The sequence below is a fragment of the Panthera pardus genome, unplaced genomic scaffold (assembly GCF_024362965.1).
Source record: "Panthera pardus isolate Hobbes unplaced genomic scaffold, ASM2436296v1 HiC_scaffold_25, whole genome shotgun sequence".
NCBI lineage: Eukaryota > Metazoa > Chordata > Mammalia > Carnivora > Felidae > Panthera > Panthera pardus.
Window position 1 is genome coordinate 58,220,567 of NW_026526821.1, and position 25,725 is coordinate 58,246,291.

At 44.0% G+C, this 25,725-nt stretch overlaps 1 protein-coding gene across 1 annotated transcript in view; it reads left to right on the top strand.

The window, feature by feature from the left end:
- The first annotated feature begins 2,462 nt into the window (after positions 1–2,462).
- Positions 2,463–25,725, top strand: part of CREG2 (cellular repressor of E1A stimulated genes 2) — a 36,570-nt gene continuing 13,307 nt past the window's right edge. The window contains exons 1-2 of the mRNA XM_019439647.2: positions 2,463–2,951; positions 5,351–5,520. Of these exons, the coding sequence (XP_019295192.1) occupies positions 2,535–2,951; positions 5,351–5,520 (587 nt within the window). The 5' untranslated portion in view covers positions 2,463–2,534. The remainder of the gene's footprint in view (positions 2,952–5,350; positions 5,521–25,725) is intronic.

The following is a 25,725-nucleotide window of genomic DNA, read 5'->3' on the forward strand; positions in this document are numbered from 1 at the left end:
CCCCGCATTAGGCTCTGTACTCACAGTGCAGAGCTTGCTTCGGGTCGTCTGCCTCCCCCCCTCTGCCCCTTCCCCACTTCTCTCTCAAAATAACCACCACCAACAAAATAAATACAAATAAAAATAAATAAAACACATACTGACAATAGTTGAATAAATGGTCATATAGCTACACTATGCAATACTATACAGCCATATATATCTACAAACAACAAAGTAAGTATGATTCTCAAACATAATTTTGACAACATAGACACAAAAAATTAAAGTATGATTTCATTTATATAAAGTTCAAAATAGGTAAGATGAATCTATAACACTGAGGATTGCATGTGTAGGAAATCCAACTATAAAGGAAAGCAAAGAAATGTGTATCACAAATGTCAAGACAGTGATTACCTCTAGGAGAGGAGGCAAGGGATTGTGATTTGGGGAGAGAGGCATATGGAGAGCTTCTGGGGAACTGGCAATATTCCCTCACTTCACCTGAATGATTTTAACAGGTTTTTTGTACATATATTTTTATCCATTTGCTGCATGCATTCTCTCAAGAGAAATATTTGTAAATTACTATCATGTACCTTGATGAATGAACAGAGGGATTAAAAGTGAGGATGAAAATAGATCAAAATGCTAATTGTATTAATCTATCTGGTGGATGTGTGGGTGTTCACTGACTGTAGAACCATAAAGACGCCAGATCGCTGCCGTGGAGTCTGGGAGGGTGATGCAGTGGGACAGACAGGGATAGACAGACAGGCAGGGACAGGTTACAAGGGACCTATATACTAAGTTAAAGAGCTTGGACTTTATCCTGCTGGCAATGAACAGTAAGAACTGGGCATTTATTCTTCACATCATGTGCTGGGACTGGCAGAGGAAAATATCCACCTCCACCAGAGCCTCAAAGGAAGAAGTGGCCCCTAACAGCCAAGAACAAGAGCCTGGGTGGAAGGAGTCAGCTGCCAGGCTCGCCTGCCTCCCTCCCTCAACCCCCCCCCCCCCCCCCCCCCCCCGCAGAGCATATGGTAGAAAAGAGGCTGTGGTATGCATCTATCACGTGTCTGCTCTGTGCTTCTCCTAGGCCACTGGGATAGAAGTGACTGTCCTTATTTTACAGACACGGCTAGTAGGTGATAGAGCAGGATGTCAATTCATTTGAAGTCATTTGAAAGAGCTCACGTCTTTTAATGACTTGCTATACTGCCTCTCCAAGACTATGGGACACATCATTCAGGGGCAAGTGAGAGAGGCTGGCAAGTCAGCAGCATAAAAGGATGGCAGAGCCGTGGGAGGAGACGAGATCATGCGGAGAGAATACCAGAACTCCCCTTAGACTAGCAACAGAAAGAAGGCATCCTGGAAAGGGTGGCTGGGGTGGGATGGGAGGCCAGCTTGGAGTGCACTGAGGAGATTAAGAAGACTTTTTAAAGAAAAATGGCTTTGAATAGGAGGGAAAAGGAGGAGGTAGATGGAATGGAGGACAGGGTAGATAACGGATCCTCTGGCTACTGCACAGTGTAACACAGTGGCTACAAAAATTCTGATGCTGGTTCAAGTCACTTTCATCCGTAACAAACTGGAAGCAGGACTATTAGATTTTAGGTGGAAAATCTAGAGCAGAATATGTCTCTTAATGGGCAGATAAGGGAATACCATAAGCAGAAGTTAAAGTGTAAATGATTTAGAATTATGTTGCTATCTATAAAACAACTATTGGAAACAGCTCAAATTTCCACCAATAAAAGAATGTTTTGAAACTCTGATACATTCTTACAATTCTCTGCTACTGCATGCCAGCCACTTTGTCTCTGGGTGTTTGCTACCTTTTACTTTGGTTGATATGTAAAAATTTGACTTTGCTTTCAGAGGAACTCGCAGCAATGCACTCCTAAGTAAAGTGTAAGACAGTCATTATCCTTACAAAGCAAGGGAATGGCTTTGGCATCAGACTGACTCGGTGGTAATCTTACCTTCACCAATTACTTAGTTTCCTCCTCTATAAAATGATAACAGTCCCTACCTTTATCTATTACCAAAATATAAGCCTCTCCAGATGTTAACTTATTTAATTCTCCCATCCATCACCCAAATGAGTTCAAAACCGTGGTTTGCTTGTTTTTCTAATAACGGAACTGAGGCACAGAGAGGTTAAGTGACCCGGCAGGGTCCCACAGCTGGTAAGTAGGGGAGTGTGTTGGTTCGCGATTTGAACGCCCACCACCCCCTGGCTGCAGAATCCGTGCCATCCAGCAGGTAATGAGCCCATCCCCGGACCTCGCACACGGTGAGGACTCTGCGCACGGCGGCCGCAGGACGTGCAGTATTCGAGTGGAATCCGCTTTTCCAGGAGCTCGACTTCTCAACACGGCGGGAGGCTGCGAGGGCATCCAGGGGTGGGGACCCCGCCCGGGAATCCTGCGGCGGTCGCGAGCGGAGTCCAGTTCCGCGCGTCCGCCGCACGGGGGCGCTGCCGCCCTCGCCGCCGCCCGCGCGCTCCAGGCTGTCCCCTCGGCAGGGCGCGCCGCTGCAAGATGTCCGTGCGCCGCGGCCAGCGGCCCGCGCGGCCGGTCACCTGCCTCTCCTGGCTGCTGTGCTGCAGCGCCCTGCTGTCCCCGGCCGCGGGCTACGTGATCGTGAGCTCGGTGTCTTGGGCCGTCACCAACGAAGTGGACGAGGAGCTGGACAGCGCCTCCACCGAGGAGGCGCTGCCCGCGCTGCTGGAGGACTCGGGCAGCATCTGGCAGCGCAGCTTCCCGGCCTCGGCTCACAAGGAGGACGCGCACCTGCCGCCCCCGGCTGGCGCCGCCCGCTCCAGGCCGCCCCCCGCGCCGCCCGGGATGTTCTCCTACCGGCGGGAGAGCGGCCCGAGACTGCGCCCCAGCACCGCCCGCTTCCTGGCCCACGCCAGCGCCTGGGGCTGTCTGGCCACCGTGTCCGCCCACGAGAAGGTAAGCAGCCCCGCCCGGAGCCGGCTGCAGGTGCGTGCCTGGCGGTGGCCTGGGGACCGGGAGATGCTAGCGACCGCTGGCGCGCTCGGATCCAGGTCTCACAGAAGTGCCCCGCCGGCGGGGTTGCGCTGTGGCCGGCGCGTAAATAACGGAACCAGATTGTGCTTTGGTTAACCTGGCAAAATGGGGGGCTTGGGAGGTGCTGACAGGCATCCTGCCCGGCTCATGGGGATTGAAGTGCGGTCTTGAGATGGTCAAAGAGGCGTACACATAACCAGCGCCTGACCCGAGACCTGGACAAAAGAAGCCAGAGCCGCCTTAGGCATCATAGAGTAGGCGCGTGCAGCCTCCCAGCCCACAGCACCCAATGGACCCGAACTTCCCGGTCACCTACTGACACTGGGGACTGGGAGAAAGACACCACGGGGGGTTTGGTGGAAGTTCACATTTTGAAATATGGAACTTAAGAGGTTTTCTGGAAAGGAGGCTTAGGGTGCAAAGTGTATAAATGCTGGAATGAGTTGTTTTCAGCTGCAGTTTTATCATTCGGTTCGTAAATGTTTTTACTCACCTGTTAGGTATGATTCCACCTTAAGCCAAAATGACATGGATAAATGATGAGGAAGTGACATCCCTAAGTATACACGGCCCAGAAAGCTTTTAGGGCTGGTGAGATCGATGTAAGGGTTTTATTACAGAGAGGTACTTTGAACTGTTTAATTTATGCAAAATAAATATTTTTTTAGGGAATGGATAGGTCATTGGCCAGCGGCAGGTTCTTACCTCAGGTATGGTCTCATCTGTTTGGAGACTGGCCAAGTCACCGAGTTGTCCACTTTATTTTCCCCCTGTATGGAATTAAGTGGTTGACTATGTTAGTTTTGAAGGTCCTGTTTTACTTTTTAAAAAATATTTAAATGACTTTATTCTGATTATGGCAATGATCTTAATCACATTCACAGCATCCAAATGGTTCCTCACAGTTATAAATTATGCTCCTAAGACATACCTTAGGAAGATATGAAGCTTAAATAATGAGGCTGATCTTCGTCTAAAGCACGGATTTTTCTGGGGTGTGTGGCTGGCTCAGTGGAAAGAGCGTGTGTCTCTCGATCTCAGGCTTATGAGTTTGAGCCCTGCATTGGGTGTAGAGATTACTTATATAAATAAATAAACTTAAAAAAAAAATCTCTAGTTGGCACTAGAGATCTAGTGGGATCTCTAGTTGGCACTAGACTTAGTCTAGTACTAAAGATATTTTGACTTTTGACATCTTTTTTCTTAGCGTTCTTAGGAATTCCCCTTTCCAATATTGACATTTAGTCCAAATTCAGTCCATTCAGAGAGCATTTACCCTATGCATGTCATGTGTGCAAAGCATGATTCCAGGCAATTTATGACAAGCTGAAAAACAGAATCTGTAAATGAACTTATGTTCCCATTTTGGAAGACACCTTAACATTGTGTCTTCTCAAAGATGAAAGCCATCTCCTATTCCAGGTCTATACACCATTGCCATGCAGTGCTTTAAAGACAAGACAGCTCCTGAGTTCTGAGCTCAGTCACAGTAAGGAATATTCTGTAAAGGGTAAATAAAGCTCATGAAGGTTGGAATGCAGGACCCAGCAGGGCCTGGGAAAACCTAAGAAATACTTGCATACATGTCTAAGAATTTCACCTACTCCACCGAAGATCGTGAATAAAAATGAGTGTGCAATGTTTCTATGACTTCCTTTTCTCTAAAAGGGCAAGTTGCTGACTCATATAATGAAAAATTGATTACAATTAAAAAATGGAACTAGTAAGTGAGAAAGTGGTGTAGCTATAAAAGAAACAATAGTAGAAAGTTCTCAGAGTCCAAAGACCAGGTAAGATATTAAAGTTAAGACTTAAGATCTATCCCCAAAGTTGTCAGAACTTTAAAAGAGTCAGTGAAGGCAGTTGGGGTCGCAGGGGCAAGTTGTAGCTGACTTCCATAAATTTCAGTGCCACCCCCAAATAACTTTAAATGTAACAAAGTGAGGGTGTTTTCTATGCACATGCAGCAGCTTCAAGAATAATCCCCTAGCCATCCTTCCAAACAGAATGTCCCTGCTCAGCTCCTCAACAGAGATTCCAGAGCTATCACCAGGTGAGTTGGGTCAATTGGGAACCACTGTGCCTTAATTTACTACCTGTCAGAACTATGGTGATGCCATGCCATCAACATTGCTATATTTCCTGGCTAAGGTCTCAGCTCAGGTCAATCCAAAACCCTGCATTGAAAACAAAAAATGAAATGAAATGAAATGAAATGAAATGAAATGAAATGAAATGAAATGAAATGAAATGAAAAATAAAATAAAATAAAATAAAATAAAATACCCTGCATTGAAAAAGCCTTTTTTGGTGTTTGTTAGATCCCAGGACTGCCATTTGGGAACTGCCTGCCCATCAGCGACGGCCCCTTGAACAACAGCACTGGGATTCCTTTCTTCTATGTGACACCCAAGGACCCTGCAGTGGCCGATCTGATGAAGAACCCCATGGCCTCCCTCCTGCTGCCAGAATCTGAAGGAGAGTTCTGCAGGTAGACAAAGAGTTTGGCCTTACCCATACAGGTTCTTTGTTATAAAGCAGAGGGTCTATGGGGTGGGACCTTTCTGAGTTGCATGAATTTACTGGGGCCCTGAGATGCAAAATGATGTGTTCACCAACTTGAAGTGGAAAAAGTATATGTACCTTTGGACTCAGATAAACAGAATTCCACCACTCACCAAGCTATGTGATTTGGGGCAAGCTACCTAATTTTGCGGAGCCTCAGTTTCCTCATCTGTGAAATGGGAATAATAATTTCTGCCTCATACGGTTCCTGGGAGGGTTGAGGGTCTTGTACAGTATCAGTGAGCAAACAGGAGCTCTTGTTATGATGGGAAAGGGGAAGCCGGGAGGTTGATGAAGGAAGATCGAGTAGTTTGTCTGTGGGGCACATGGAGCATAGAATCTACTTACCACCCCAAGAGTCTCCTGCTTCGCTCTCTATTTACTGTTTTTCAAATGAATTTCTAACCCACTATCCCCCACCACCAGAGATGTGTACCCAAAGACCCCATATTCTTTAATACACCCTCTCTTAAAAGTCTGAAAGAAAAGACATTTACGTGCAAATGGAGCATTGATCCAACACCTCTGTCTGAACTCAAAATGTAGAGCTTGAAATCAGATCCTGCCTGGAGATATCTGGACCAAGTTTGTGTGGGGGCATGCAGGGAACCCCCTGGGCAGCAGCAAATGCAACAGGTGGCCTCAGGCGAGTCCCTTAACCCCCAGGACACTAAGATGTAGTGACCCTTCAGGAACTAGGATAGGATTTATCCCAATTCCAAAGTTTGATTATTTTTTATGCAAAGCGTAAAAAAAAAAAAATAAAGCAAACAAATTGATTAGTTCTTTCCAGAGTAGGGGGGTAGGTGGTGGTAATAATCAAAGCCACAACATGCTGTAAAATGCCCAGATAAAAGACCTTGTCACTTCCCCTTGGGACACTGACAAGGAGAGTCGGCACCAAGCTGGAGACAGTTCAGCTGACCCAGTTCCCCAGCAGGTATGGCAAGAAGCCAGGAAAAGGGATGTTTCCTCTTTCATGGAATATTCAGTATGTTCTTGGCCAGTCAAGCTTGCTTGCTGGCACTAGAAGTATGTGCCCAGGATACCTTTCTAAACGCCTGAGGAGTGCCTAGGTCAGACATCCTAAAAGTAGTCATGAGGCTGGAGAGTGTTGATCCTGCACCTGCTCTTGAAGACAGACAGCAGAACACAGAGCGGTGCACACAGCAGCTGCAGCTCGCAGGTCATGGAAGGAATTTATTGGAAGGTTCCAGGCGGACGTCAGCAGGAGCTGAGAGCTGGCAGCCATGAGAAACCCAGCTTAGAGAGGACCTTGCCAAGGGGGACTGAGGTTCTGCCAAAGCTGGACAGGCCATCTACATGGCCTGGAATCAATCATGTGTGCAAACCATCTTCATGGCAGGTCCACACACCAGAAGTGCAAACGTCTGCACAACACCCCAGGGCAGCTCGGGGCCAGAGGTGGCCACCCAGGCCCCACTGAGCCACCCCAGGGCCGAGGGCATCAGTATCTCAGCACGCTTGTCACTCTGGCCTGGAAGAGGAGGGATAAGTGCCACCAGGCTCCTCATGTGATCCTCACGTGAGACTCCTTCTCAGAACTCCTCCCTCCTCGCACTGTTTAAGCTTCTGAAATGTTAAGACACAACTTGAAGAAATAGGTACAGATCAAGGTTAGCCCCAGTGAGCACCAAAGCTAAGGTTACCAGACAGTGAGGGTTGTTATCACCCCAAGGTCCACTACTTCCAGTGAACTGCTTATGACCAGGGGTGACTCCTCTGAGTGAGCTTCCCAGTCCAAGTTCAGCATTACATTTGAGGTTTTACGTCCAGAATCTTGGTAACGTTGAGCCAAGAGACTTACCAAGAAAGACAGGCAAACACTGAAGACCTGGGGAAACAACCCAAGCAGGAGCTCCTTGGGCCACAGGAGCATAACAAGGCATCAGGCAGAAGTGTCCGGGGCTGGGAACCACCCCGACAAGCAAGAAGTTCAAGGGACAGCCTGGCAAGACAAGCACAAGCGGCCCCTGCTGCCTGATCCCAGGGCCCGGACGGAGGGCCGGTGACACCACAGGTCTTTGTCAAGCGCTTCCAAGTGTTTCCCTCAGAACAGGGGGATACAAAAGCACCTGTTTCTCCTGATGATGATGGCGATCATGACAACGACGATGATGAAGTTGATGAGGATGATGATGATGAATCAAAGCCACCTGATCCTTTCATCTTCAGAAGGCAGCTCTTACTCAGGAAAATAAAAATTTCCTTCATTCTATAAAGCTGGTGAGTTGAAATTGGGAATCAAAAACTTGCATTTTCACCATCACGTTTGGTGCCTTCCATGGGCTCGTATTCTCTGTGGCTCCTATTCTCTGTGGCTCCCCTCTGGGGAGGGGCCGGGTCTTTCCCGTCTCATCCTAAGTGGGAAGACAAAGCCAGAACTGGTTCCTTCTGTGTGATGCATCCCAGGGCTCTGTGGGCCCACAGGGCCACGTTGGGGCTGAGGAGCCCTCGGCAGCTGAACAAACCAAGGTCAGGCCGGAAGGAAGCAACGTGGCCGCTGAAGCTCTGAGAGAAGGAAAAGAGGTGCCTTCCCAGCCATTCCCTGGGCATTTCAGCTACAACCTGCCTCTGCGTGAATCAGGGTTAGCCCTGGTGCCTGTGGAGTCTGGATGGGGACAGGCTGCTGAGCTCCACTTCCACGGGCAAGACGCAGCTCAAGAAGCGGGGCCAAACACAATTCCTGCCTGAGGGTAAGCTGAATGCATCTGATTCTACTACAAGGGCGGGCTGAGCCGGCTGCCTGCTTTTAGAGCTCCACACACAGGTAGATAGCTGTGTGTGCGCGTGCATGGGCGTGCACCTGTGTGTACTGTCACACGTTCATATTATCCATTCTCACAACAGAAACGTCAACTGCCCCCACTGGGTCCCCCAGACCACTCTGTCACCTTGAATTCATCATCAATCCAACAGCTGAAGTGATCTTTCACACCCCAAATCAGATCCTGGAATTTCCCTGCTTAAATGCTTTCATTGGGAAAAAATAACGAAATCCTTGGTAATGGCCTAACAGGCCATGGGTGGCCAGGATCCTGCCTCCCTCTCAGTATAGATAAGAGAACCTGATCCTTTGCTAATTGACTTAATATTTGATGCCTATTCTAATTTTATTAATTTGAGAGCTTTAACCTGAAAGCTCATTGTAATCCAAGCTGATATGTGTTTGGCAGGTTGCTAAGAAATGCGCCTTTTTTTTTTTTTTGAGATATAATTGACATGTAACGTTATATAAGTTTAAGGTGTACAATATGTTGATTTGATACATTTATATATTGCAGTGTGATTAGCGCCAGAGTGTTAGCTAACACCTCTGCCACATGCCATGATTACCATTTCTTTTTTGCGGTGAGAACATTTAAGATCTGGTCTCTTAGCAACTTCGGAATCTATGCTACAGTGTCTTTGCCTGTGATCACTATGCTGTGCGTTAGCTGTCCAAAACTTACTCATCTTCCAGTTATACGTCTTGTACCCTTTGGCCAGCGTCTCTCTGATTTCCCCCAATCCTCAGGCCCTGGTAACCACCATCCTACTCTGTGTTCTGGTGAGTTTGGCTTTTTTTTTTTTTTTTTAGATTCCACATGTAAGTGAGATCGTACCATATATGTCTTTCTCTGTCTTTTCTCACTCAACATAATGTCCTCAGGGACCATCCATGTTGTCCCAAGTGGCAGGATTTTCTTTCTCACGGCTGAGTAATATCCCATTGTATATATAAGAAATGCTTTTCACTCAGTAAGCACTCATGTATGTTGACTCATATCTTGCCTCCCAAAATTGATACTTAGATCCATCAAAGCCGCTATGGGTGAAGGACATTGAGTATCCAAAACTCTCAGGAAGTTTAATGATGAAAATACACAGCAGATATCCGTTCCTTAACTGAAGCTGGGAGAGGCAAACATCTTGAGAATAAGGAAAGGGACAAATATTTCTCTGTATTTTACGGGTGTATGGGGACCTTAACGAGTTTCTCGGTGAATCTGAAAAATTCAACCTGGGATACTGCATCCCATGTAGTTAGGGGATTTTCCCCCAAACTTTTCACCACCCGATCCTCTGATCCCTGAACTTACCCTAAAATGTCACAGTAAAGTCACTAGATTTCATCGCACCCACCTGTCTTGACTCCCGCCAGGACATATTGAATTGGGTGCTATTACCCTGTCTTTCTTCCTGGAGGAGATCATTTGAAAGGGAATCTTACTGGATGATAAGCAGAAAGTGACTTTCAGTACTGATTAAGGACAGGATTGGCGGTTCCTAAGGGACAAAGCTCAGGTCTCCAAACTCAGGTGAACATGACAAATTGAGAATAAGATTCCAGTTTACAAGCTTCGCCAGCAATCCGCAGCCCCCTCCTCTCTCATTTTCCTCTCCCTTCAAATACATAAGCATATAGAGATGCTTCTGTGCCAAAGTGAATTTATGCTCAGACCAGAGACCCAGTTGTATGACGATCCAGTAAATAACAAAGCCCCCCAGAGACATTTCTCATCCACTGAAACATCTTTTCTTATGGAGCATGCAGGCTTGAACACTGTGGATTTTAGGTTTTGCATCTTCTCAGAGAGCCAAGGCAAAGCAGGCCCTCTGGGTCAGGAAGGGTTCTTCTGTTGAGTGACATTCTGTTGTTGGCATCAGATGAATTTCCATTTTGAAGACTGGAAATAAATGGAAACAAAAGAGGTTTATCGGATGCTTTTCACAATGAAAAAATTTTGATAGTTTGGACAAATGCTATGTTTCTATCTGAAAACACTTGTTTCCTTTTTCCCAAAAGGCTTTTAATGAAATATTGCCATGGCCCATTCCTTTCCCCCCAGCTGAGGCCATCTCTGCCCAAACAATGAGCTTGTCAAAGGTCTTTAATTGACCAGGACTCAGTGTGGTTTGGCATCAGAGGAGATGCTAACATTCTGGTTTGCAAAGGAATCTAGTTTCTGAGAGGGAGGTGCCAGACCCTGAATGGATTACAGCCCAGTAGATGTGTAAAACATAGGATGGGAGGCTTTCAGAAATGATGATCCCTCAGAATTATTGGCTTGGGGGGTGGGGTGCCATGTTGCGGATGCAATTCAACACCGAAGAATCACACATCAAAAAGGCATCGCTCACACTAGAGAGTTTGGGACAATGTGCTTGGACACAGATTCCTGCCCTATCCTCTGAGTAGCCCCTGCATTTGATAGGCACATTGACAGTGTGAGAAATTCTTTTGGTAAAACATGGGAGGGTGCTGATGGTAGGGCTGGTCTGCCTTTATGCCACAAGCACAGGATAAACGCTTGGTGGGCGCACACAACTCAAATAGTGTACTGAGTTTAATTATTCCTTCTCTGCAGCAAATGACAAGAAATTCCACATATATAAATGCCCCTTAGCCTGCATATTTTTAACTATTCTTGTAGGAAGAAGAAATACGTTGAGTGGTAGCTGAAAACCTCAGCCCAGCCCAATTGTAAATGCAGGCTCTGGGATTTGTGCCCCTAGAACTGCGTGTGGAAAGCACTCTCTTCCATCATTCTCTAGGAGAGTTTGCACACAGAGGAAACGTGCTTGCAACAGCTTGCCTGCTAACGGCCAAGGTACATCTCCGTCTGCACTCTGTCTACCTGAGACGCGACATGAGTTTCAAAGCACAGGGCCCAACCCTCATCAGATAAAGAAGCTGAATTCAATTTCTCTTCACTGAATTGTGTTCATTCCCCTTGAAGGCAACATATAAATCTTCTAAATAGATTGCTGTCTGTCCAGATTCATGTTGCCTCTTCTCCTTTGCCTACACATCCCTGAAATCCTAAAGCTAACACTAACCTGAGTTGCTTTTAAAAGAGCTGTCTGGGAAGACCAGGGAGCCATGTGGACAGAAGACTTACTGAGCAGGTGTTTGAGTATTCTCTCCCATCTTTCACTCATTTCCATGGTCAGTGCTCCCAATAACCTGCAGCCACTTCTTTCTCCCGAATTTCATTTCAGCTCCATGAAGTTCTGTCCCTGTGATTCCCAGGACACTCATTTCATGGGTCCACTGATGATTCTGGTTCCTCTGTCTTTATACACCTCTTTCCTGCATCTCTGACTACCTCTCCTGATCCAGTTCATAATGTTTTATTCACCTGGTAGACATGATTCCTCCTTGAGCTGAAATGATATGGATTCATAAGGATGCAACTTCTGTAAATATACACCTTCCAGAAAGCTTTTAGGGTTGCTGAGATAGATTTAAGAGTTTTATTACAAGGCCCTTAGCCTCTGGAAATCAATAATCTCTTTTGTATATCTATTGGATTTGCCTATTCTGGACATTCCCTATAAGTGTAATTATATAATGTATGGTTTTGTGACTGATTTCTTTCACTTAGCACAATGCTTTGCCGATGCAAAATGAACGAACCTTTTAGAATCTCTAAAAGCAAAAAAGAGCATTTTATTCAAGTCCAAGTTAAGAGAGCTGCCTGGGAAGCACACTCTTGACAGGGAAGAAAGTGCTCCAGAGAGTGAATCATTTTTACAGAGTTATATCCTTTTTACATCTTGTAAAAGCTCAAAAGATTATGGATTAGCATGTAGGCAGGAATCACAAGTTTTGTCATAAAGCAATGCAGGGAGCAGGAGCATTGATCGATATCTCAAGGACAAGATGGTGTTCCTTTAGGCCACTCACTCACAAAACAGGTGTACGATGTGTGCTTGGCCAGCCGTAAATTGGGCTTGGGGTTGGAACAAAGTCTACGGACAGTCATGCAGACTTAGAAAGAAATATAATATGGCTTCCACTGGAGATCACACTGTTAGAGTTTTTCTCCCATCAGTTTTCAGGGCTCATTATGTTTTAGCATGGATCAACACTTCATTCATTTTTATGGCCAAATACAATTTTGTTGTATGAATATACTACGTTTTATTTATCTATTTTTATTTATCTGTTCATTAGTTGATGGACATTTGCTCCCATGTTTTGACTATTACGAATTATGCTACTATGAATATTTGTGTACAGGTTTTTGTATGGACATTTTTTTTTTCAGTTCTCTTTGGTATACACCTAAGAGTGAAATTTCTGGGTCATATGGTAACTCTGTGTTTAATTTTTTGAGGAACTGACTATTTTCTTCACTAGCTGCACCATTTTATCTTCCCATCGGCAACATATGAGGTTTCCAGTTTCTCTATATCCTCATCAACCCTTGTTATGCCTTTTTTATGATAGCCATCCTAATGGGTAAGGAGTGGTATCTCATGTAGATTTGATAAGTATTTCCCTAATGGCTACTGATGTTAAGCTTCTTTTCATGTTCTTATTAGCTACCTATATATCTTTTTTGGAGAACTACTTAATGCCTTTACCCATTTTTTCAAATTTATTTATTTATTTTCAAGTTAGCTAACATATAGTGTAGTCTTGGCTTCAGGAGTAGATTCTCATAATTCATCACTTACATACAACACCCAGTGCTCATCCCAACAAGTGCCCTCCTCAGTGTCCATCACCCATTTTCTCCACCCCCCCAACACCCTATCCCCATCAATCCTCAGTTTATTCTGTGTATTTAAGAGTCTCTTATGGTTTGCCTCCCTGTTTGTATCTTATTTTTCCTTCCCTTTCCCTATGGTCTTTTGTAAAGTTTCTCAAATTCCACATATTAGTGAAATCATATGATATTTGTCTTTCTCTGACTGACTTATTTCACTTAGCATAATACCCTTCAGTTCCATCCATGTTGTTGCGAATGGGAAGATTTCATTCTTTTTCATCACTGAGTAATATTCCGGTGTGTGTGTGTGTGTGTGTGTGTGTGTGTGTGTGTGTGTGTGTACATACATAAATACACTACATTTTCTTTATCCATTCATGAATTGATGGCCATTTGGGATCTTTCCATAATTTGGCTATTGTTGATGGTACTGCTGTAAACATTGGGGTACATATGCCCCTGTGAATCAGCACTCCTGTATCCCTTGGATAAATTCCTAGTAGTGCTATTGCTGGGTCATAGAGTAATTATTTTTTTTTTTAATTTTTTGAGGAACATCCACCCTGTTTGCCAGAAATGCTGCACCAGTTTGCATTCCTACCAACACTGCAAGAGGGGTTCCCTTTCTCCACCTTTCTCCACATCCTTGCCAACATCTCCTGTTTCCTGAGTTGTTAATTTTAGCCATTCTGACCAGTGTGAGGTGATATCTCAATGTGGTTTTGATTTGTATTTCCCTGATGATGAGTGATGTTGAGCATCTTTTCATGTGCATGTTAGCCATCTGGACGTCTTCTTTGGAAAAGTGTCTATTCATGTCTTCTGCCCACTTCTTCACTGGATTCTTTGTTTTTCAGGTGTTGAGTTTGGTAAGTTTTTAATAGATTTTTGATACTTACTAACTCTTTATCTGATATGTCATTTGCAAATGTCTTCTCCCATTCCGTCCGTTGCCTTTTAGTTTTGTTGATTGTTTCCTTTGCTGTGCAGAAGCTTTTTATATTGATGAGGTCCCAATAGTTCATTTTTGCTTTTATTTCCCTTGCCTTTGGAGACATGTCAAGTAAGAAGTTACTGCAGCCGAGGTCAAAGAGGTTGCTTCCTGTGTTCTCCTGTAGGATTTTGATGGTTTCCTGTCTGATATAGGTCTTTCATCCATTTTAAATTTATTTTTGTGTATGATATTAGAAAGTAGTCCAGTTTCATTCTTCTGAATGTTGCTGTCCAGTTCTCCAAACACCATTTGCTAAAGAGGCTGTCTTTTTTCCATTGGATACTCTTATGACTTTGTCAAAGATTAGTTGACCATATATTTGTGGGTCCATTTCTGCATTCTCTATTCTATTCCATTGATCTATGTGTCTGTTTTTGTGCCAGTATCATACTGTCTTGATGATTACACTTTGTAATATAGGCTGAAGTCCAGCATTGTGATGCCTCCAGCTTTGGTTTTCTTTTTCAACATTACTTTGGCTGTTCAGGGTCTTTTGTGGTTCCATACAAATTTTAGGATTTGTTTTTTCTAGCTCTGTGAAGAATGCGGTTGCTATTTTGATTGGGATTGCATTGAATGTGCAATGGCATCCCTTCCAAACTCCATGTCTCCTGCTTGTGCCTTTCTCTTCTTTTCTGTGTCTCACCAACCTCCCCAAGCAAAACCAAACCCTTCTGTGTCTACTGCCTCTACAGGAATCCAAAATGCAATAACATCAGGGAGGATGACATTTGCAGGATTGCACACACTTAATCTCTCCTTCTTTCCTCCCACACACCAGCCTGGGTGCACTAGGGAGGGGGCCTTCCCTTGCCCTGATCGTCCAGACTCATTAACGTACTTTCCTAAACATGAGAGCAGCCCTTCCTGAGATGCATTTGCTACTCTCTGCTCCCACCATGCGGTCTCTACCCTAGTCACATAGACACGCAGGAATTCATGGCCAGCTCCGGTCAGTTATTGTTTCTAGTAGTGATTTTATTTTCTTGCTCCTTCAGGAGCCAAAATATGCAGTTAAGCTAGACTTGGAGGTCAGGAAATAGCAGATGGGGTATCAGACTGGGGGGCTATGCAAAGTGATTACCAGGGAACAAGAGGTGAAGGGCAGACTTGGGGGAGGTTCAGTAGGAGAAGAGGCAGTTCCTTTCCTGCCAGTGCTGCATACATCCCAGGCTGGAGATGGACCAGCAAGGCCCTGAACTAATCCAGAAAGAACAAGGTCACCAATGGATTCCAAACTTTGCATCAGCAAGGTCTTTTTCATTATTTCACTCTATGCTCCATATACTATGAAATATTTTTGTCTAATAGGCAGACAGTGTTTTGAAATAATTTATCCCCCCCATTTTTATTACTCAAAGACATATGTACATATGCAAATCAGAGCTTGTGATCAGCATGACATTTTTACCTTACTAATTCCAGAGTGATTTAATTCCAACCAAAAGCTAAGAAAATGGTTTTACATGGTGTCAAGAACTGTGACGGGTCTAAGATTTTACCCTATTTGCAAGCAAGTTGGCTATGTTCCTTCTCACTAACAAGTGAGCCTGCCATGGTTCGTGGATGCTGGCAGAAGACACAAAACTCATGGGTCAGAGAAAAAGGGCTGTTACTCACAGCAATATTAGTAGCTAGAGCAGCAGCACTTTATGGCAGGGGTTCCCATGGGCCCTAATTCCCACAGGGATGTGAAGAGGACCACGGGCACATGTACACACAGTGGGTTGCATTATGGGAAAGGAACCCTCAGCCCAGAGAAACAAAATCTTGTATAACAGAGCAAGCCTGCCTGCCATCCCCCCACCCCCAAGAAAGACAGCATCCTCATCCTACTGGACAGCAAATAAGCCTGCCCTTCGCCCCCGAGGGAAACACTGTCTCTTCCAAGGCTATTTGCTCTATAAAGATCTTCAGGGAAAAGATGGTCCCAAACACAGGGAGCTAGTCCTCTGCTCACAAGAGTTCAGAAACACGAAAGACCCATGGAGAACTTCTGCCAGAGAGATGGTATATAGAGTCTTATCTCAGAGAAATGCATAGATTTGTGAATATTTTTTAAATACAGGCCATTTTTGCTTCACATGATCCCGCGTTAGTACCAATGGTAGCATATGGGAACCACCCTTACTTTACACAGTTCCACCATGACTTTACTACCTGTATTGAGAATAGTTTGTGGATCACTATTTTTTTAAGTGTTTATTTATTTTTGAGAGAGAAGAGTATGAGGGCATGAGCGGGGGAGGTGCAGAGAGTGAGGGGGACAGAGGATCCAATATGAGCTCCACGCTGACAGCAGAGAGCCCCATGTGGGGTTCAGACTCATGAACCAAGATATCATGACCAGAGCCAACGTCAGACACTCAACCAACTGAGCCACTCAGGCTCCCCTGTGGATCACTATTAATACCACCCAGCATTAGGATCCATTCTAACAACAAGAAGAGTTCCAGAAACTGCAAACCCTCCTTTCAGTGAGGAACCACTCAGTTGCAAGAAATAGAAAAATAAGCTCAGATGTGCTTAGAGAATTAAAAAAATTGATTAGTTGACATATTTGAAAAGTCCAGAGGTAGGCTTTTCTTAAGGGCTCTGCAGTGTCCGCCAAAATGAGATTTTCCCGTTTCTCCTGTCTGCCTCCTCCAGTGTCTGCTCCACCTTAAGGGTGGCCCCACTTGTGATCCAAATGCGGTGCTGGCAACTTCGAGGTCGCTCTCCGTTTATGTCCAGCAAAAGCAGGCATCTCACCAGGTAGACTCCAAAGGAGAGTAAGGGGGTTGCCATTCCAGAAGTCCCCAGCAAGTAGGTCCTTGAGCTTTAGTGACCAAACTTCTTGTGCCAATCCCTGAAATGTCACTCTGGCCAGGGGATAGAGCATGCTGGTTGTTGTAGACAATCCCAGCCCTCAGGATGTGGGGATGGAGTAGGGCTCCCTGAAGCTGTGTGAGGGAGAAGTGGATGCCTAAACAATATGCAAAGTACAGAGGCAAGAGGCGGGAGTGCTTCCTGTAACCCCTGTTCACCAAGGTGAACTGGAAGGGTCCCCTGGGTACACTGCATCCCCCTTCCTGTCGCTGGTGCATTTACTGACCAGGTGTGTTGCACTCACGTGACTAAGGGTGGGGTTGCAGTCTGACCTCTTCCAGATGTTATATGGTTTCCTTTTGCTGCTGTAACAAAGCACCATAACCCAGTGGCTTCAAACAACACCAATGTGTTAAGGTTATGGAGCACAGGAGTCCCAAACAGGTGTTAGTAGGCTAAAATCCAGCTGTAGGCAGGACTGTGTCCTTCCAGGAGGCTCTAGGGGAATAACCATGTTCTTGCCTTTTCCAGCTTCTAGGAGCTGCCTGCACTCCTTAGCCCATGGCCCCTTCCACACTCAAAGCCAGCCATGGCTAATTGAGTCTTTCTCATACCACATCTCTGTGACACTCTCTTTGGCCTCCCTCTGTGACCTTAAGGACCCCTGTGACTGCATTGGGCACAGCCAGATAATCCCAGATAATCTCCCTATCCAATGCCAGCTGATTAACCACTTTAATTGCTCTTTGACACAGTCACGTGTCTCAGAGATTAGGCTGCAGACCTCTTTGGGTGGGAGCATTATCCTGCCTACCACAGGTGGGAAGAAACTTAATGCTGAATCTAGCTGGGTTGCCCACTATGTAAATCGAGTTTTCTATTTGCCTATTTAAATACATCATCTCCTTTGTATTTTATGTAATCACCACCAGTGGAGAAGCAAAACGCTTCCTATTTACATATGATGCTCCCTATTTAAATTCTGTAATGACTTACTTATGAGTACTAATTTGTTGCTTTCATCAAAGAGCAATTTGTGAAGAAATTAGCTTTAACAGTGAACAAATAATTGGGCACAACTGATGACAGTCTTGCCCAGTATATGTAAATTTTGTTCCTGTTTACTATTCTTACTTATTTTCTCCTATCTCGGGTTTTTTACAAAGTTCAATATAGATTCAGTTTTTGTAGTTATTATGTGGATTGCTTCCCATCATTCCTTCCCCTTAACCCACAAGAAAAATTCACAGTTCAGCAACTAATTTTTGCGGTTTCATAAACACAGCAGACCATAACGTTTCCAGTGGTATACAATGTTCTCACCTGAAGCAATTTACCTGAAAATGTGGGCATGTCCAGTGTTTCTCTTGCTATAACTCAACAGGATGTATAATAAAAGAAAACTTCCAGGCAAGTGAAAACAAGTTCCTTAAATATAAGCAAAACATATGCTTTGCTTAACAAACGTACCTTTCTCAAGATTTTAATGCAATGTAACGGATGAGAATGAGTTTCAATGAATCGTGCCTCAGGGCTTCCATTTTAGAAATATGCGCCATCTGGGAGAAGAGGATCTGTGAGAGTCTGCTTGGCCAGCTGTGTCAGGAGCCCCCAAACCACCCCCGGGGCTCGATGATTCACCAAAAAACTCACAGGATTCAGGAGCTCGTGCTTTATGACTGTGAAAGAATACAGATCGAGGTCATCAGAGGAAAAAGCTGCACTGGGCAGAGTCCAAGCAAAAGCAGGCACAAGCTTCCAGGAGTCCCTCCCACATGGAGGTACACTTAATTCTCCCGGCCACCACGCATGACGACATGTGCAAAATATTGCCAACCAGCGACGCTCACTTGAGCCTTGGTATCCGGGGTTTGCACTGTAATTCAGTCACATGGGCACTACAGTGTCTGCATGACTGATCTTAGCTACTCCGTCTCTGGGCCCCACGAGTTCAGATTGATCCAGTGTGGCCTAGGGCCTCAGAAGGAGGTGTCAAGAGCTCAGAGGTTAGCCTCCAGGAGCCAGTCAAGGGCCAGTCCTCCTGAAACAGGCCATTCTTTGAAACGTGCAGGCTTTGAGCAACCGTGGTCTGCCAAGTTAGCTCTTTGCCTGCGTATCAGATTACGTGACCTACGTCGTGTGGATATTGTCAGGCTTAGACAAATCAGTTGCCTTGAAAGATATGTGATGTTATGTAAAGAAGATATGTAAATGTCATATAATCACACCTGATTTCAAAAAGGAAAACAGAAATTATATCATGTTCTCAGCAGATATAAAATTATGAAGTGAAACAAATGAATAGGTAGCTAAGTGGGTAGATTTGAAATGATTTGCTTGGCCTACCCAGAAACTGGCAAGGTCCCCACAGTGGGGACAGCTTTTGCCATGATGCCGGGGCACATCACAGTATTAGGATGGTAAAAACACACAAACTTCCAGGAGCCAGAGAGTGTGTGCTGTTCCCACATCTCCCTGGGCTCCTTCAACACAGGCTCCCAATACAGGGAGAGGATGTGCCACAAACATAATAGGTCTCCATTTTAAGCTTAAAAAAAAATACTTCCAAGATTTTATAAGTTAACTCCCTCCTTCATTATATGTTAGCTACTACTCTCCTAATTTAACGCCTTCCATCCCATAACACCCTACCTCTGCAACAAATGTAGCCAGAGAGGCAGAGGGGGAGGCTTTCGATGCTCACCATTTCATAATGACCGTTCTGTCCCTACCATCTTTGTGTTAGCTCACGCTGCCGTAGCAAAATACCACAGCCTGGGAGAATGAAACAGGAGAAATTTATGTTTTCACAGGTCCGGAGTCTAGAAGCCCAAGACTAAGGTGTCAGCTGGGTTGGTTTCTCTTGAGGCCTCTCTCCTGGGTTTGAAGACGGCCACCTTTTTGCTCTGCCCTCACATGGGCTTTCCTCTGCCTGCCCCTCTCTGTTCTCTTCTTTTTTTTTTTTTTTTTTTCAATGTTTTTTATTTATTTTTGGGACAGAGAGAGACAGAGCATGAACGGGGGAGGGGCAGAGAGAGGGAGACACAGAATCGGAAACAGGCTCCAGGCTCCGAGCCATCAGCCCAGAGCCTGATGCGGGGCTCAAACTCACAGACCGCGAGATCGTGACCTGGCTGAAGTCGGACGCTTAACCGACTGCGCCACCCAGGCGCCCCATCTGTTCTCTTCTTATAAGAGCAGCAGTCCCATCGGATGAGGACACCCCCCCCTTATGACCTCATTAACCTTAATTAATTAATTAATTAATTAACCTTAATTACCTCTCTGAAGACCCTATTTTCAAATACACTCATGGGGCACCTGGGTGGCTCAGTCAGTTGAGCATCCGACTCTTGATTTCAGCTCAAGTCATGATCTCGCGGTTCATGGAATTGAGCCCCAAGTCCAGAGCCTGCTTGGGACTCTCTCTCTTCCTCTCACTTCCCCAGCCCTTGCTCATGCTCTCTTACTCTCTCAAATACAGTCACATTGGGAATTCGTGCTTCGCTATTTGAATTTGCCAGGCACACAGTTCGGTCCACAGCAATCTTCTTGATATTTCATGATCGATACCCCCACCAATTGGGGCTACAAAATTCCTGAACTCTCCAGCCACCCCACCCCTTTCAGCCCCCGTGACATTTGAGCAGCAACAGCATCACTATATGAGGGCTTGCTACACACCAGGAACTATTCTAATTATATTATGTAAGGGTTTAATCCACATGTAAGGGTTCCAGAGAGCCTGACGAACAGCCTTCCTCTTCCAGTCCCACAGTCTAAACCAGGGGTCAGAAAATGATTTCTGTACTGAGGAGATGGCAAATTTTGTACGTGAGGTGGGCCATGCAGTTTCTGTCACAACCACTCAACTCTGCCATTGTAGCCTGAAAGCTGCCACAGAATGGGACTGTACTCCAATACAACTTTTTGCAAGAAGAGTGCAATCCAAATTTCATGTAGATTTCATGTGTCATAAAATCTTCTTCTTTTGATTTTTCTCAATCCTCTAAAAGCATAAAATCCATTCTTCTCTCTCGTGCCAAACAGAAACAGGCGACAGGCCACGCTTGGCCAGCCAGGCCCTCATTTGCCTGATCTAAACCAGTGGAGGAATGAAAGAGTAAAGCAGACAGAATAGCAAAGTATTGCCTTCTCGTTGACCTAGCCAACATGGTGTGGGCCAGGGAACTTCAGAATTCAATAGATGTACACAGTCTGAAGCACTGCACCCGGGGCCTCCCTGAGCTGTGGCAGGTCTTTCTTGTTTATGGCAGATGGATAGCATAGTATGTGCACTTCCTGCAGGGAGATGTTTGGTGTCTTCTTTCAAAGTCACCAGTTAATGTAAATCTGAGTAGTGGAGACAGTCAAGAAAGTTATCCTGGGGAGCCTTGCTCATCGCAGGACCGAAAAGTCTCCCTGTCTCCCACCACCAACACCTCGAAACACCACTATAAGGCAGGAACTTTTTGTGCCTGTTTCTTACAGGTGAGGAAACCGAGGCACAGAGAGGTTGAGTCACAGCCAGGATTCCAGTCTAGGAGGCTGAATAGGAGCCCCTACTCTCTCTCTCTCTCTCTCTCTCTCTCTCTCTCTCTCTCTCTCTCTCTCCTCTCTCTCTCTTTAGTTTATTTATTTATTTTGAAAGAGAGAGAAAGAGTACGAGCGGAGGAGGGGCAGAGAGAGAGGGACAGAGAGAATCCCAAGTAGGCTGGGCATTGTGAGTGCGGAACCCAATATGGGGCTTGAACTCATAAACTGTGAGATGGTGACCTGAGCTGAAACCAAGAGTAGGACACTTAACCGACTGAGCCACCTAGGCATCCCTGAGTAGGAACCCATACTCTTAACCACCTCACTGTATGCCTTTCATTTCCTTCTGCATTTACCATATATCAGAATGCTTGGCTATCCGGACTGTACAAGACAGACAAGGAAGGAGTACTCCACCTCCCTTTTTCCTGACTCTAACTGGCCTCAAGCAAAAGGAAAATGCAAGCTGTTCTCCTTTGATGTTGGAGAACAATCCATCATAAAGTTTTCTCATTTGGCCTACCATAATGAAATGCAGTGCCGGAAAAATCTTTCAAGGCTATAGACTAATGGAGAAGGGAAATAATTCAGTCTGCCTTGAAGACGATCTTCTCTATCTTTAACCTGCTCACATTCACTTACTGTAGTTTCACATTTATATATATGAGAAAACCATTCATTACTTCCTTATGATGTTCATCGTGCTTTTACATTCCTTTGAACTCTGTGAAGAAGTCGGGCAAAAATTAATGTCCTCATTTTTCAGAAGAGGAAATTGAGGCTATGTTCTTGGGGCTCCAGCTCACAAGGTCGATGGGGGCAATGAGACCAGACACTGTATTTGCTGTGACTCAGCTATGTCACACAGCTCTCACAATACAAGTAAAATCATTCAGCATCAGAGGTGGATCTTTCCAGCTCCTCCTGTATATTCAGTAGACAGAAATAGTAGATAAATGTTTGAGAATTTTGTGAGTAAATAGATTTCCCAGCATGTACTTCTCGATCTAAAATGTTCACAATTTAATTTTTGAGTGGAAACAAATAAGATAAAAGCTCTATGTAGGCTATAATTCCAAGTTTATTTAAAAACACTTATTTTTACTTTCTAACATATTTTTATAGTCTCTAAATCTTCTACATGGAAATTCTTTGTTTTTAATCTTAACATTTTTTTATTATTTAAAGTTTTAAAATACAACTACAGACTTCATCAATCTAAAAAAAAAAAGCGGTAGGAAGAAAAACATTCTTTTAAATGCATACTCATAAGAAACAAAAAGAAATCCCCTGGGGGTCAGAAATGAAGATGAAACAAACAAACAAAAGAAACAGAACCAGAACTTCACTAGTGGGGTTTGCCGGTCTGGGAAAAGTAGAGGCTTAGGTTTTGATACAATGAGAACAAAGAAACAATATCTTGGACTGGGTCAGGTGACAGGTTAGAAATAAGGGCCCATTATAAAATCTGACCCCCAAAGAGCTACACTTTCAATTAAAGATTGGGAGACCTTATGCATTTTAGATATCTTTATCTTATAATCAATTTAGTATATCTTGGGTATCTATTTCTGGTATTTACTGTTTCTGCTGGCTCTTGCTTCTTCCTGTGAATTATGGACTAAGGTCATCTTTAACAAGGTTTTGTCTGAGAATCCTTTGAGGATTTCCCCAGGGATACCAAACAGCCCAAGAGAAAACAAACAAACAAAAAAACCCAGATACTGAAAAGTTAAGAGTCCTTCAACAAAACCATCAAGACTGATCACCTTAGAGTAAAGTGCACTAGTCAGAAAGCCATACCTATGCAGTCACAATTTCCAACTGGCTCTGGGGTGCCACTTTTTTTTAAAAAAATTATTTAATGTTTATTTATTTTTAAGACAGAGAGAGACAGAGCATGAGCAGGGGAGGGGCAGAGAGAGAGGGAGACACAGAATCTGAAGCAGGCTCCAGGCTCTGAACTGTCAGCACAGAGCCCTACGCGGGGCTTGAACTCGTCAGCTGCAAGATCACGACCTGAGAAGTCAGCTGCTCAACCGACTGAGCCACCCAGGGGCCCCTCCTGGGTGACACATTTTAAATATGAATAAACAGCCAAGGAAAACATTTGAGGAAAGTCTCTACCATGCAAAATGAACAGATAAAAAGAACTAGGAAAAATTAAAACAATACAAAGAGAAGGAAGCAATTTTTCAGGACAGAAGACAATATACTGTAGAAGAATAGGCTTTAAAATAAAAACACTCCATGAGAACAAACAGAAAGAACCCTTAAAAATTAAAAATATGAAGGGTGCCTGGGTGGCTCAGTCAGTTAAACATCTGACTTGATTTCAGCTCAGGGAATGATCTCATGGTTTGTGAGATCAAGCCCCACGCTGGTCATGTAGCCTGCTTAAAATTAAGAAAAATTAAATTTAAATTAAAAATGTGGTAGCAAAAATTAAAAATTCAACTGAAGCATTTGAGGGTAGGTTTGAAGTAATCTGCCAAAAAGTAGAATAAAAAGAAACAGATGAAACATATGAGAGGAATAATAAGAAAATTAAAAGGCCAATCCAAAAGTTCCAAAAGCCAAAATAAAAGAATTCCAGAAAAGGTGAATTGAGAAAATGAAAGGAAAAAAATTGCCAGATAGAACTGAAGAAAAATTCCCCCAAACCAAAAGACGTGAGTCTCCAGGTTTAAAACAATCCACCAAGTACCCAGAACAATGGATTTTTTTTTAAGCCTGTATCAAGGTACATCATTGTGCAGTTTCAGGGACTCATCGGTAAAGATTAGTTTCTGAAAGCTTTCAGAGGGGCAAGGGCACAAGGTCACATACAAAAGAGCAAGGAAGAAGATCACACTGGACTATTTAATCAGCAACACTGGAATGGAGCAGTACCTTCAACATTATTTGGTGTAATCATTGCAAACATAGCATTTAATACTTAGCCAAACCATCCATCAAGAATGAAAGTAAACTAATCACATTCTCAAACATACAAAACCTCAGGTAATTTTACTTCCACTGAACTTTTTCTTAGAAAACATATATATTTTTGACAGAACCATTATACCAAAATGAGAAGAAAGAGGAAGATGGCAGCCCAGGGAAAGAAGTGATCCAACACAGGATGGGGAAATTCCCCATTGACAATAGAGGGAGTTCTCCAGATTACGGTCATATAGCAAGCATAAAAGCAAACGGTACCAGTGGGACCCAGAGGATGACAGTCCCCAAGAAGGAAAAAGTGAACTCAGTGGAATGCTACTTTTTTCTTACTTGAGATATAGTTCACATACCATAAAATTCAACCTTTAAAGTGTGAAGTTCACTGACATTTAGAATACTGACAACGTTCTGCATCTATCTGTCACCACTATCTAATTTGAGAATATTTTTATTTCCCCCCAGATAAGCCCCATGCACATTAGCTTAGCTTTCTCTTCCTGTTTCCTCTTCTTCCCAGCCCTTACAGCCACTAATCTTTCTGCCTCTATGAATTTGCATATGCTGTATATATATACATATAAATTTTACACACACACACCTTGAAGTATCTTCAAAGTTTATCCATGCTATCCGTACTTCATTCATTTTTTTTCAGCAGTGAGAGAACATATACATTTTATAAATTTGTTTAAGTTTATTTTTTTAATTTATTTTGAGAGAGAGTGTGTGTGTGTGTGGAGGAGAAGCAGAGAGAGAGGGGGAGAGAGAGAATCCCGAGCAGTCTCCAGAGACCAGCGCTAGGCTTGATCCCACAAACTGTGAGCTCATGACTCCAGCCAAAACCAAGAGTCAAGCACTCAACCAGCTGAGCCACCCAGATGCCCCAAAGTGTTTTTTAAACTAATCTCTACACCCAGTGTGGGCCTCAAACTTACAACCCTGAGATCAAGAGTTGCACACTCCAGCAACTGAGCCAGCCAGGCACCCCAGTAGTTCATTCCTTTTTATAGCTGAGCAATATGCCATTGAATAGCTATCCCACATTCTGTCTATTTTTGTGCCATTCAGGTTATTTCTACTTTGGAGTTGTTATAAATGCTGCTACTATCAACAATGATGTACGAGTTTTTATATGAACTTATGTTTTCAGTTCTTTTGAATATGATGGAATATATCTTATATTTGATTATGCTAAAAAGAAAAGTTTGGGAATGAATAAATGGTAGGTTCATAGAAAACTAAGCAAAAGAAAAAAAAAGAAAAGAAAGATAAAGGGGAAGTTATTAACTAATTCCAAATGAAAACAAAAGGTTGTATAAAAAGGAAGTTTATTCATAGTGTACTA